At 41.6% G+C, this 12,599-nt stretch overlaps 1 protein-coding gene across 1 annotated transcript in view; it reads left to right on the top strand.

The window, feature by feature from the left end:
• The window catches only part of dock2 (dedicator of cytokinesis 2), a 149,706-nt gene that overhangs the window by 59,049 nt on the left and 78,058 nt on the right, over nt 1–12,599 (top strand). Inside the window, exons 25-26 of the mRNA XM_033633098.2 lie at nt 5,879–6,021; nt 12,096–12,191. Of these exons, the coding sequence (XP_033488989.1) occupies nt 5,879–6,021; nt 12,096–12,191 (239 nt within the window). The remainder of the gene's footprint in view (nt 1–5,878; nt 6,022–12,095; nt 12,192–12,599) is intronic.

Below are 12,599 nucleotides of genomic sequence, written 5' to 3'. Positions count from 1 at the left end.
TCCCAGGAGAGCACAGGTAGACAGTATTCAGAAAGCATGAGTCTGGTTGTTTTTCCATCACTATTCAAATTGGTGAAAATATATAGTCCTCCGGTGTCAGCGTGCTCTATGGAAGGTTTAACCAGAATTGAGCAGGTTGTGTCACTGTGGGTGGACAATGACAATGACAGTCTATGGTACAGTACATAAAACTGAGTCTTTACAAAATATCCACAGTGAAATGGGTAATTAAGCTCCATCTCAAGCTCTTTCTATCACCTTTTCTTTCTCTCGCTCATTTTTTCAACCAAGGCAGCATTTTGTGTTGTGTTGTCAGAGCGAGACAGGTCAGGCCTAAAGCAGGACAAAATAGTGTACCTGCAAAGAAACAGCAGCTTGTCACGTTGGATCACATGTTCTTATCTCACCTTTTAAAGGACAGTTCATCCCAAAATCAAACATACCAATTATTCCTCTTGTCTGCAGTGCTATTTACTAGTCTAGTTGTTTTGGTGTGAGTTGCAGTGTGTTGGATACATCAGACATCGAGATGTCTGCCTTCTCTCCGATGTAATGGACCAAGATGGCACCCGGCTCGAAAAAAAGAATACATTTGACAAACTCAACAGCAATGTCTCTTTCCAGAAATCATGACCCGCTTACTCAGATAATCCACAGACCTTGTTGTGAGCAGTTTCAAGTAGGAACTATTTTCTCCTCCTCTTTGCGAGTGGGCGTTGGCCTGGGCCGCTGCACTGAACACACTGCATAAGGCCACACCGCCCGCGGAAGTGCTGTGAAGCGTAGCGCACCGAAATTCTCGCGCGAGCTGGAGCACTTCTATTCACATCAGACGCCCATTTCTCCACGCTGGTCGGCAAGCGGTTCTGCTCCCAGCTGTTGTCTCCGTCACTCGGCTTGACACATTCGCTCACGCAGAAAATAGACCAGACGCCGAAATGATCGCTGCAGGGCACAAGCCGGCCATGGAGCTGTGCGGCGCAGCCGGTGTGGATGACGCAATTGGTTAACATGGGCGCCGAAAGGAAACTGGCTTTGCTTCTCGGTGCTTCGAGGCTATTCGCAGCGCTTCCGCGGGCGGTGTGGCCTGACGGGTCAGAGAGGGGGGGCGAGCAAGAGGTCCGCGGACATTTATAACGTAATGTTATAGATAATTGTTTTATGTGTTTTAATGTGTAGGTATGTAAATGTTTTCAAAGACGTTTATGTTGAAATAAAAATACCTACAAGTAGTTATGTTTCCTTGTAGTAATACATATACAAGTATGTTTACTTGTATTAGTTTGCCCTCTTGTGGACATAATGCGAAAAAAAAAAATTTAATGGTTTGAACTTATGAGTTATTTTTAGAAGGAATATTCAAACGTCATTTTTGAGCAATTTTGACAGCCCTAGCATCTACTGCTAGCTCACCAAGCCCCATCATAAGCATGAGCCTCTCGTCCATGAGTAGATGCACACTTCCTTCTGCATGGTGATTTGGTTGGCTGGTGTACTTCTGTAGAAAGAAAATAGTTCCTACATGAAACTGCTCACAACAAGGTTTGTGGATTATCTTGAGTTGCGGAGTTATGATTTCTGGAAAGAGACATTGCTGTGAAGTTTTTCCAATTACATTTTTTGGCGCTTTGAGCACCACAAGCCAAGAACCATCTAGTTCCATTATATGTGAGAGAAGGCAGACTGATATCTTCAGCACTTTGCAACTCACACTAGCACTATCTAGACTGATAAATAGCACTGCAGGTAAGAGGAAAATCGGGTATTTTTCATTTGGAGGTGAACTGTCGCTTTAAATGTAAAATGCCTTACAGTTATCCCTGCCTAGCCTGTAAAGTATTAGTGTACATTACTGTTAATTTTCTCCTCGATGTGCAGTAATGTTATGCGTGGAGCCTCTGTAAATGTGTTCTTCCATTTTCCTTCATATTCCCACAGGGTTAGGGTAGGCGTAGTCCCTGAAGCTTGCTGCTGTGGTTATCTTTTCATTATGCCTGGCTCCTGACACAGTAAATACAAGAAAAAACATGCAGTGTATCACACAACAGGATACCCTTTCAACCCACTCCACCTGCTCTCTATTTCACGTTCTCTCCCCCCTGAACATGTTGCACCTCGAAATACCAGCTGGGTTTATGTCTTAGATCAATAGAAAGAAAGAAGCAGGTGGCTTTGGGGTCATTTCACCAGGGAATGGAGTTCTCCTCAGGTTTAATGGTACATCCAGCCCCCGGAAGGCAGATGGATTAATTCCCGCACACACAACAATACTGCTATAAAACACAACCCATTGTTTTCTCTATCTGAAAGGACAAAAGATGATGAGTTTCTGGTTTGATGGATTAAACAGATTTAGCAGGGTTTCCGCTCAAATACAAAGCTGGCAGCATCAAAAACACCATCATCTGAGGCCACAGACCTGGGGGCCTCACCGTTTCATGTTCTTTCTCTGACAAAAGGACATTTTTTGCTTCAGTTTTTACACTTGACATTATGTTAAATATATTCCACTTGCATGGCACTGAGATACTACTCTTAGTGTCATCCACTCTCTCTGAGTGTCTCACTTAAACACCCCCCAAGTCCCATTGGATTTCATCTACCTGTCCTGGCCCCTCCTCCGTCTCCTCCTCTGTCTCGTCTCTCCATTTCTCTGAGTCATTGAGGACATTCAGTGACTCATGCATTTCTCCCTCTGTCTCTCTCATCCCCCCTCTCCTCTCTGCATGTTTGTGTGATGGAGTGACTGTTGTGATGAGGGTCCACTCAGCAGGCGTATAGGCTTGGCTCAGTTAATAATGAAACTAACGAGCATCAGCCCAAATGAGCTTTTAATGGGCTCTGTCTACCTGCAGCTACAAGAGAGGGATGGGGCTAAGGAGGAGGTTAAGAGGAGAGGGGGTGAGAGATGCAAGAGGAAGACAAGAAAAGGATAGGTCAAGGTAGACCAAAAGGATCAGTTCACAGTTTTCTTAATAGTATGTATGTCTGTAATTGCATACTGTAGTACAGTATTTGTATTGACAGTTAAATATTTACATCAGACCCTAAAGTAATAAATTGACCTGTGAGCTGAATCCATGCTCCAAAGTCACCTTGGTGAAATTGTGTAATTGGGACCCATTAAACAGTCAAGCTGCTCGTGCTGTCTGCCAGCCTGCGTTAGCATTACATGCTTTGTTATGGAGTTAGATCTGCTAAGGTTAAATGTATTTGTAGGCAGCCCTACATAAATAACTTGTGAATTTGTGAGGAGATAAATGTAATGTTTACTGCTTCTGGATCAACGTCTACTCTAATCAATTTACTGTAGCCTTGGAGTGTGGCTGTCTTTGGTAATTTGGCCACAGCTCTGCTGACTTGTAAACAATATCAGATGAGAATTCTAGTAGGTTTACCTTGTTGAAAATCAATAATTTGAATTATCTGTCAGAGTATGCCTAGTCAAAATGTAAGTCTCATTAAACTTCAAACGGCTGTGTAATCGTCCACAAAACATTGTGTAGTTTTGTGTCTCTATAATGTGAAAAGTTGAGAAAGGCAGCTCAAAGGAAACATCAACCATTTTACTAAGGAGGCTTTCACATCACGGACCTGGGCCTGGATCCAAGTGCCCTTGACCATAAAGTCCGGTTCATTTCATTCATGTAAACACTGTGTACCGTAGTCCTCCTGAAAAGATGGTCTCAAGTACAGTTCATGTGTACTCGGGTATGGTTCACATCAAATATGAAAACCAATTGTACAAAATATGGAGGTGGACTGCTAGTGCAGGTGCAGTAGCACTTGGCGAGTATTGTTGCAAAGCCATTTCTCAATGCGACTGGTCTCCTACAAAATCTGCATATGTGTGCAGCACCTGCCAATCTCATCCTCTGGCTGCAAGGCCACAGGTGATAAAGTAGGGTGGCAGGCAAGAGGGTAGTTCTTGACACTTTCCCTAAAATATAAACAATAGTAGGCTTAATGCAAAGGTCCATCCCTTTGTACAGGCTGGGGATCTCGCAATTGGTGTTCTTTTCTACACACTAGCAGCAGCATAAAGAAATATTGTGCACAGAGCAATATCACTAACATGAAAGCTGAGTGGTGGAGAATGGGAAGGCAGGGCAGTCATACTCAGGCATGGTATGAATCAATTGTACCTAATATGAAAAAGTCCTAAGCAGATAGCTTTGTTAGTTTTAAATGAAACTTCCACAAACTTTTATCCAAAGTTAAATTATTTCTGTTTGCAGCTGAGAGCAAAATATGATGCATTAAGGATATTGTTGAAATGAAAATTCAGTCATTGATTACTGTCACAGTTTACAGTATACTTTGGAAAAAAGCAGGCTTGGCACTCTGAGGGCTTAGTCATTTTATTGAACTGCTGAGTCACATTTGACTTTTTTATTCCTACATTTTAGATTTATACATATATATATATACTTTATTGTCCAAGCAGCGGTTGAGGTTGCATCAGTTATATTTGCTTTTTGAATTAGGATCTCCCACTGTAAGTTCGCCATAAAACATCAGTGTTGGTCACCATGTGCCAGAGTGTGTGAGCAGAGTAGAGTGGTGAGAATTTCCGCTCTCTCGCTCAAAGTCACTCAATCAGAAATGCTCCATACTCAACTCAGATTTCGACACTCAAAACTTTCAGAAACATATTTCAGCTTACTGTTTAACTGTAATATGAGATTGTTTGTTACCACCCGCTACCATATTGTTTCCTGTGTCAAAATGGCCAAGCTCGCATTACATCACCCTCCAGCTGCAGTGTTAATTGGTCCAGTGTGGCACAGTGCATTCTAGTAATTGGAGATTTTCCACCTCTTGAGCAAAAGCAAATGACACAGCCCTTTTCTCTGTGTTCTCTGGTCAATTTCAAAAGTCTTTCTACAGCATAGACTGCCAAGTTTTATGAAAAGGCCATCTTTCCAACTGTGACAAACTTCTTTAACATCATTATGGGATAGGCAATAACTTTTGAGGAGATTAAGATATTCAAAAAAGCTCCAGTTTATGTTCTCTGCTTTAGGAAAGGTGCTAGAGTGTCATACTCATCCTTTAACTTCTGTTTTAACCTCACTTTTCATTACAGTACTTTTGCTACTTTAGTCCCTCAGTGATTTCCTGTAATTCCTAAAATGAGTTTGGCCAATCCCCAGAGAAGACTGTAACCGTATAACATCCATTAAGGATTTATAGAGCGGTCAAGCACCAGGTGTAAGTAGTATAAAAATAATAGATGCCTCCATGTACAGTAGGTTTAATAACAGAAACCTTACCATTAATGAAATTGTTTTCACACTTAGCTGCTCTTGACTTTGACATCATTTTTATTGATGTAATTACTGGTAATGCATTGCACGTGTGACCAAATTAACACGTGGATTAACTGGAGATTAGGATCAATCAGAGAGATGGAAGAGAGAAAACATTAGGCGATAGTGATTTGATTGATGAGTCATCTGTGTGGCTGACAGAGCAGCAGACATGCATGGAACTGTAAATAGGCATTTGATTGATACCACTCCATTGTGCAGTCTGGGGTTAGGGTTGAATTTCTTCAGGGTGCAGTGGCATCATTACTCATAGCTGTGCGAGTGCAGCTGTCTTCACAGGTGCTGCACCAATTGATGTAAGGGTCCAGGCTTTAGGTTTTGAAGTGTTTTTTTTTTTCTTCTTCTTTTTTTTCAGAGAGAAATCACATTAAAGTACATCTTGATGTTGTGACTGCTGTTGTGTGTGTTTAAGCATATTCAAACATTCTCAACTTTTAAGGCCATGCCTAATAGAAGTGAATAAAACATCACTCTTGCATACGCAGTCTCACACTACTCAGTTTTTCTTACAGACTTTAACCCCCTGTGATTTTGTTTCTTCACAGAGTGCCGTGATGTGTTGTTACCAATGATGCTGCGGGAGCTGAGCGGGGCACTGGCCAGTATGGCTGATGGCCCTCATGATGAGAGGAGAAATAGTCTGGAGCTGCTCAACAACATTCTGGAGGTCCTCAGCAGAGGCAATGTGGTGAGACACAAAGCAATTTTATAATAAAGAACACACAATGCCAATGATTACACTTGATAAACTGTATTCTGGGTACATTAGGTAATTAGACAGCTTCCAGTATACACTGAGAACATAATGGGATCTGATTGCTAAGTCTACATTTAGATGTGGATGGGATAAATTAGGTGTAGTGTAACATATACTATTTTTTTGACAAGCTGGTTGCTTCCTTCATTTCTCCATCACACTTTAAATAAAACCACGCCCCCTTTCGCATGATGAAAGCAGGCTGTCAAACATGATTGGCTGCCAGTCTACTGTTGCAAGCCGTACCAAAGATGGTCTATAGCAACTCTCTAAACTTTCCCTGTTCATGCTTGCTGTGGCACACCGCAAGTTGGGTGTTGACTCAAAGAGGCGTCTTATAGAAGAGCGCCCTGTGAAATGACTCATCAGTGGCTTTGAACACCACCCTTGTCAAAAAACACTGAGGAACCCTAACCCCTCTCATCCCTCTCTTAAAAGAAGAACTTTGGGTTTTGTTGCCCTGCCATTCCCTTATGTATCTTCATGTCTTGTTCACATTTGTGTGCCTCCCCTTTTCTAATAGTCGCTGGCTGTATTCAAGTTGCTGTAGCTGTTAAAAGGAAGCTGCCGATTTTCAACCAGCTCTGTCATCACAGTGTGGGCAGTGTGTGCAGATGAATGTATCATATTTCGATACTTCTGAAGCAAACATAGCTTTCATATTTTAAGATTGAGCTTCAATGACTCGATCGCCCTTCGACTTATCCACTGGATCAGCAGACTTTGTGGTCTCTGACTGCGGGGTAGTGAGGCGAAGGGTCCACTGGGTACGTCCGTGGTGCACTAGCTGGCTAGCAGTAATCTCTTTCAATCACACTGGCTAGCAGTAGTCTGGCAGTTTATTATCCGGCCTCAAACACACCTTTGTCATGCAGAAGTGGGCATGGTTTCATTAGAAGTGGGTTGGAAAAACAATAGATGCAGTTGACACAGCCACTGTGATGTCACCCATTGGTTTGTGAACACACGTGTTAAAGTCTCTGAAGTTTGGCATTCTGGCCGTTGCTATATTGGATTTTTGGAGCTGCAAGTGACCCAAGGCGACAGTATTTGGAAGAGAGGGTGGAACTGTGGAGGAGTGAGGGGTGGATCAGTTGTCATGAAGGGGGAAATTAGCTACAGAGACCAAACCCTTTTTTGTACCAGGCTGTAAACATGTTTATTTCTGCTGTCAAGTTGGGCATTTTGACATGGGTGTCTTGACTCGCTTTTGGAGCCAGCCTCAAACGGTCATTCCAGGAACTCCAGTTTTTGGCACTTCCGTAGTGGCTTCATTTGTCAGTCTCAGAGGTAGCTGCTGCTAATCACAGTTTCTATTTTTTCTATTTATTACAAGTTCTTATTACTTTGTCTGCTTTCTTTGTCACTGCATTTCTTGTATTTGTTTACAACTTATTTGTTCTGTGTAGTTTTACCCAGCATGCAACCAGCAGTCCCAATCATCTGTACCTCACCACTGCAGCTGTTTGGTTGTACAGTTGCAGCCTCCTCACATATAATCAAAATCCAATGGGAAACAAATCAGAGCCCTTAAGTGGTCATTTGAGGCACAACTCAAGTTCCAGGAGTGAGCAGCAACAACATTAGTTACGACTTTTTCTAGATACAGTCTGCATATATAAAAAACAACAACAACAGGTCTGGTTAAATTAAAAATGGCCAAATATATGGATAATAAACAGTGTGCTTACAGTTGCTGCAGACCAATCAGCACAAACATGAGTGACTGAACTGTCGAACATCATTTGCGCTGATACTACACCATAGTACCCTCTTGCACAGCATTATTATTGGAAAAATGTTAGACTAACAATGTTCCAGCCCATGAATTAAAAAACATTTCCCCTTTACCCAGTATCACTGAATGAATTTGAACTACCCCTGAGCTCTGCACCACCTCAGTGGGACTTGTTTCCTAAAGAGTAAAGAAAATAGCCTTAGGCTGTTTTGTCTTCAGTCCTGCAGTCGTGCAATGATGCAGGCCTTGACCAATTAGAATCTAATTGATTTTGTTCACGCATGTTGCCGCGTGTTAGCCTGTCGAAACAAACTCCCGTTAGCCCCTGAACTAAAGACGTTTATTACTCACACACACACACAACAGATACATCACCGATGTCCAGCTGAGGGCTTTTTAATTGCTCCTGCAAGTTGTTGACAGCCTGCTGAGTTGTTGAAGTGAAGGTATGGCTTTTTGATTTTCCAGCTCTATTTGTTTGGATATCACTAATGAAGCATGAGCCCAGAGAGGAGAGACAGTGAGAGGAGAGCCGGAGACGAGTAATGAATGGAGTGGAGTGAATGTGATGAGATGAATTTGCGTCGGTTGAGGTGTTAAAAGGACATGACAGGTACAAATACAATCAGTCTGCAATACCATTGACGCACAGTCTCATACAGGTTTTATATCAAGCTGCATGAGAGCAAAAGAGTCAGACTCAAGATTAAAGTACTCTCTGCGCAAACACACACACTGCATTGCTACGTAGTGTCTAAACATAAAGACACTGTCAAAGCGAGCACTGGCTCTGATTAATTCTGAACGTTTTTACTCAAGTACACACAGAAATGCAGTCAAAGAAATAACACACACTTATCTACATCATCTTGTGTATGCCTGCTGCTGGTATATATATATTCGTATACATAGTATAGTGTAATAAGAACCTTGACCGCAGCATCTCCACATGGCTCCTGTTCTTTATTCTGCACATCTTTTTGTAAAACCCAGACACTGTTGTTCGCCAGTGAAAAACCCCTCTCTCCCTCTTTCACACACTCACACAGATGTGTTTTGTTTTTTGTTTTTCAAATCATCAGGGGAAAAATGAACAAGAGCAGAAAAGGCCAGAGAAATGAAAACCGCTCATGGCCACGCAGGGAGGATGAGAAACAGTGAATGGAGGAGCGGGACAAGAGAGTTAACAGCCAAACAGACGGAGGTGAAAGTGTTTATTTCATAGACAATAAGGTGGAGGGATTTTACAAGAAAGCAATGCAGGGAGCTGAAAGATGACTGTCTGAAATTGCAACGGGGGAGTGGAAAACAGATGGAAGGAAAACAACAGAGGCAGAGGAGGGAAGAGGTGATGGCAGACGGTCTCACCTCCTCGCCCCCCACCTCTTGTTTTCTGCATCCTTTCGCCTTTTTTTTTCACCCATCTCTTCATCTCTCTCCTCCACGCTATGGGTGGTACCTGATTATGTTGTCACACCACAGATGTCTCTAAACTGGAGAGATAAATGCAGAAAGAGAAACAGAGATGGAAGGGAGGACAGATGCTCATGTCTGAGGGAGTTTGTGTTGAATTTATAAGTAACTTTAGTGTGTGTGATGAAGGGAGGATGCTAATAGAGAGAGACACAAAGACATGGCTCACCAAAGCCCTCCTGTTTCTTTTTTCCCCCTACCCCCAAAACAATGTTTTCTGTTTTTCTTTTTCATATCATGTTGCCAGTGGAGATGATAAACTGGTCTGGCTACAGTTCGGAATAAATAAACAGAGTATCGACCTTCCACGTGTTTGTGTTCTGCAGGAGAGAGAAAGAGCATTGTGCCCCATCTACCGTCTTCCTGCTCTGAGACGACTGTCTGAGAAACTCTTTCCAGGAGACTAAAATACCTACAGTGAGCCAAAAAGATTTAGGCTTATTTAGGACCAACAGCTGCGCCTCAACCTAACTGTGTGTGTGTGTGTGTGTGTGTGTGTGTGTGTGGAGGTAGTCTGAGACAGAAATTGTATGCAAGATGACATACATGTTCATCTTCACTGTGCCCTGAGGCTCTGAGTCAGTGCATTTAATGTGGTTTAAGCTTGCCTACCTGATTCCCATCCAGCCCTTCACACCATCTTCCATCAGGTCAGCACACACGGTCACATACACACACAGAGTCACAGAGGGAAAGAAGTGCTGCATTTGAAACTTTGAACTTCTGTTCTTTGCGGACCTTCACTCTTTGCTTCATGTTTTGTTGATCAACTCACACAAGGGCATGCACACATGAAGTGGGCACAAAAATGTGGGTCACATTATGCTAACAAGGTTGCACACACACACACACACACACACACACACACACACACACACACAGATGCACCTTGCAGCATTATTGCTAAGGTGTGCTTGGATGCAGCAGATGCTTCACTAGTGAGTCTCTACCCCGAGGCAAGGCTGAGTCAGCTTCCATTGACCAAGTCACTGTAGCATAGTGTGTGTGTGTGTGTGTGTTGTCCTGTGTACATGGAGCCATGCCTTTGTAAAGGTGCATATTTTACATATGCATGCTTTTTTGAGACGGGGATTTGAGTCATTTTTGTGTCATCTGTCAGACTTCATTTTAATAACTTGCAGTCTCTATGGGTCATCAAACACTATTTTCTTGCCTTATTATCTGACACAATGTCGTGAATATTTTTGCCATCAAAATACATTTTTCATTATTTATTCAAAAATATTAAATTTGTCATCTTATCAAAGACTTTTCTCTGCATGTTTAATTTAAAATTGTGACAGATCAACTTGAGTAAAAAGGTTCAAGTGAAGCAGGGCAGTAAATCTAAATAATGTTGATATTGTGATAATAAATTTAATAACATCTGTCATGTGTTTTTGTGAAATATAAACACCATTATAGTCAAGTGATAGCAATTTTTAAGCTTACAGTTTAGGGTAGGGTAGTAGCTCAACAAAATGAAGAGCATATTATTCTTATGGGGTTGTCATATTCAGATTAAAACACATTTTGTTTCCTAAAAAGCACTACTGGAATCAATGTTAATATTTTCATATACCACTATTGAGGTATTTAAAATATCAGTAGTAAGTCCATATCGCAACTGCTAACTCCCATCTAGTTCTCAGAAAATGCTGTATGCTATAAAATAACATACCATGATAGAAGATGTATCTGTGTTGCCTACTCTTAAAGGGGAGCACCCAACCCCCAAGAATCAAGAATATTCCCAGCGATTAACTGATTATTGATTAACTGTTGATATCCCTAGTCTTAGACTGTAGGAATAGCATGTATGAGTTTTGAAAATGGACGTAGTTCCTCTTTAAGTTCTAGAAACTGTTGTCGATCTGAAAAAGAAGTGGTCGTCGAAGCCCGTTGTTTATACTGTGTGACTGGCCATTGTAAAAACTGCAAATATTATCCACAGTGTGTGTTTTTCTTTTGCTCTCAGTGGGTGAAACAACCAACACTGCATCAAAATGCACCACCTCCTGTGTGAAGGCTCCAGACAGCGGGTCCAATCGTACTTTATGTGCCAGTCCTGATGTCTAACAACACTTTCCTTGCAGTTGACAAATAATTATGATGTTTTAACTAAGCAACAGTAACTTGCCTTGGGACTGGTCTGAGCACAGATTGGTAGATACATCTAATCCCTCTTGTTTGCCTCTGGGCAGATGGAGGAAAAGAAAGATGACAGAAAAGTGGCTTCAAAGAGAGGGGAAAGACAGGAATAGGAAAGCAGGTCTGCACAAAAAAAAAAACACATCCACGTGCCTTTGAGGTTCAAATGTCCACACTGAGGATGATTAACTGAATGTTCTGGTGAGGCTCACTTTCTGAAAAGTGAGCAGACTTTAAATTTCAGATTCGGTAAAACTTGATTCTCTTTCTTGTTTCATTTGATCTGCCAGTCATCCATTCAGAGCCCGAGTGAAGTTTAAGACTGGGTGCGCAAACTTGGTTGTTTTCTTAGTGAGGAGAGTTCATGAGAGGGGAAAACGGCAGCACAAACAAAGCCTGACTAGTCCCCCAAGTTTTTTAAAGGAAAAAAAAAACTTTTGAGATCTTTCTTAGAGCAGCGCCAACGTCACGCTTTAGTGGACGCTGCTTCAATCGGACTTAATCCTGTTCTGCATTTCTGTGTGTGTTTGTGTGTGTTTGTGTGTGTTCACACCTGAGGGAATCTGTTTCTTTGACTTGCTTTGCTCTCCATCCTTCTCTAACATTCTCTTTCTTTCACTCTTCTCTCTGTCTGTTTTTCAAGGGGGAGACATTTCAACATATCCAGGACATTGTGGTGTCTCTGCTGAGGATCATCAACCGGACAGTCATCACGATGGGACGAGAGCATGCCCTTATTGTAAGTACACACAATTTTGCAGTACTAGAGGACTAGAGAGGCACTGATTGTAAAATTCTGAGTTGATACTTGTGTTTAAAATAATAGCTTGATTGATGGCGGATAGCCATTTTCAATACCGATGGTTTTTCTTCTTTTTGTCATCGTCGCTCATTTTGTTTTCATTGTTATTTATTTCCCATTTTTTGCCACAGAAGAAATCTACCCTATAAAACAAAAATAACTGAACTGTATAAATGTTATTCAACCCTTCACTACACTACCTTTAAATAAGCACAAATCAATCATACAAATTTATAAAATCGGCCTTTAATATAACTTTTTCACATGAAAAACATCTTTAAAAAACTGCTCCAAAAGCCTTATTACATTATATAATGTGTCATAAGTCCCTCTATCTATTTTATA

This window comes from Epinephelus lanceolatus, chromosome 7 (genome assembly GCF_041903045.1).
Source record: "Epinephelus lanceolatus isolate andai-2023 chromosome 7, ASM4190304v1, whole genome shotgun sequence".
Taxonomy (NCBI): domain Eukaryota; kingdom Metazoa; phylum Chordata; class Actinopteri; order Perciformes; family Serranidae; genus Epinephelus; species Epinephelus lanceolatus.
This window is presented reverse-complemented; position numbering and strand designations above follow the sequence as displayed.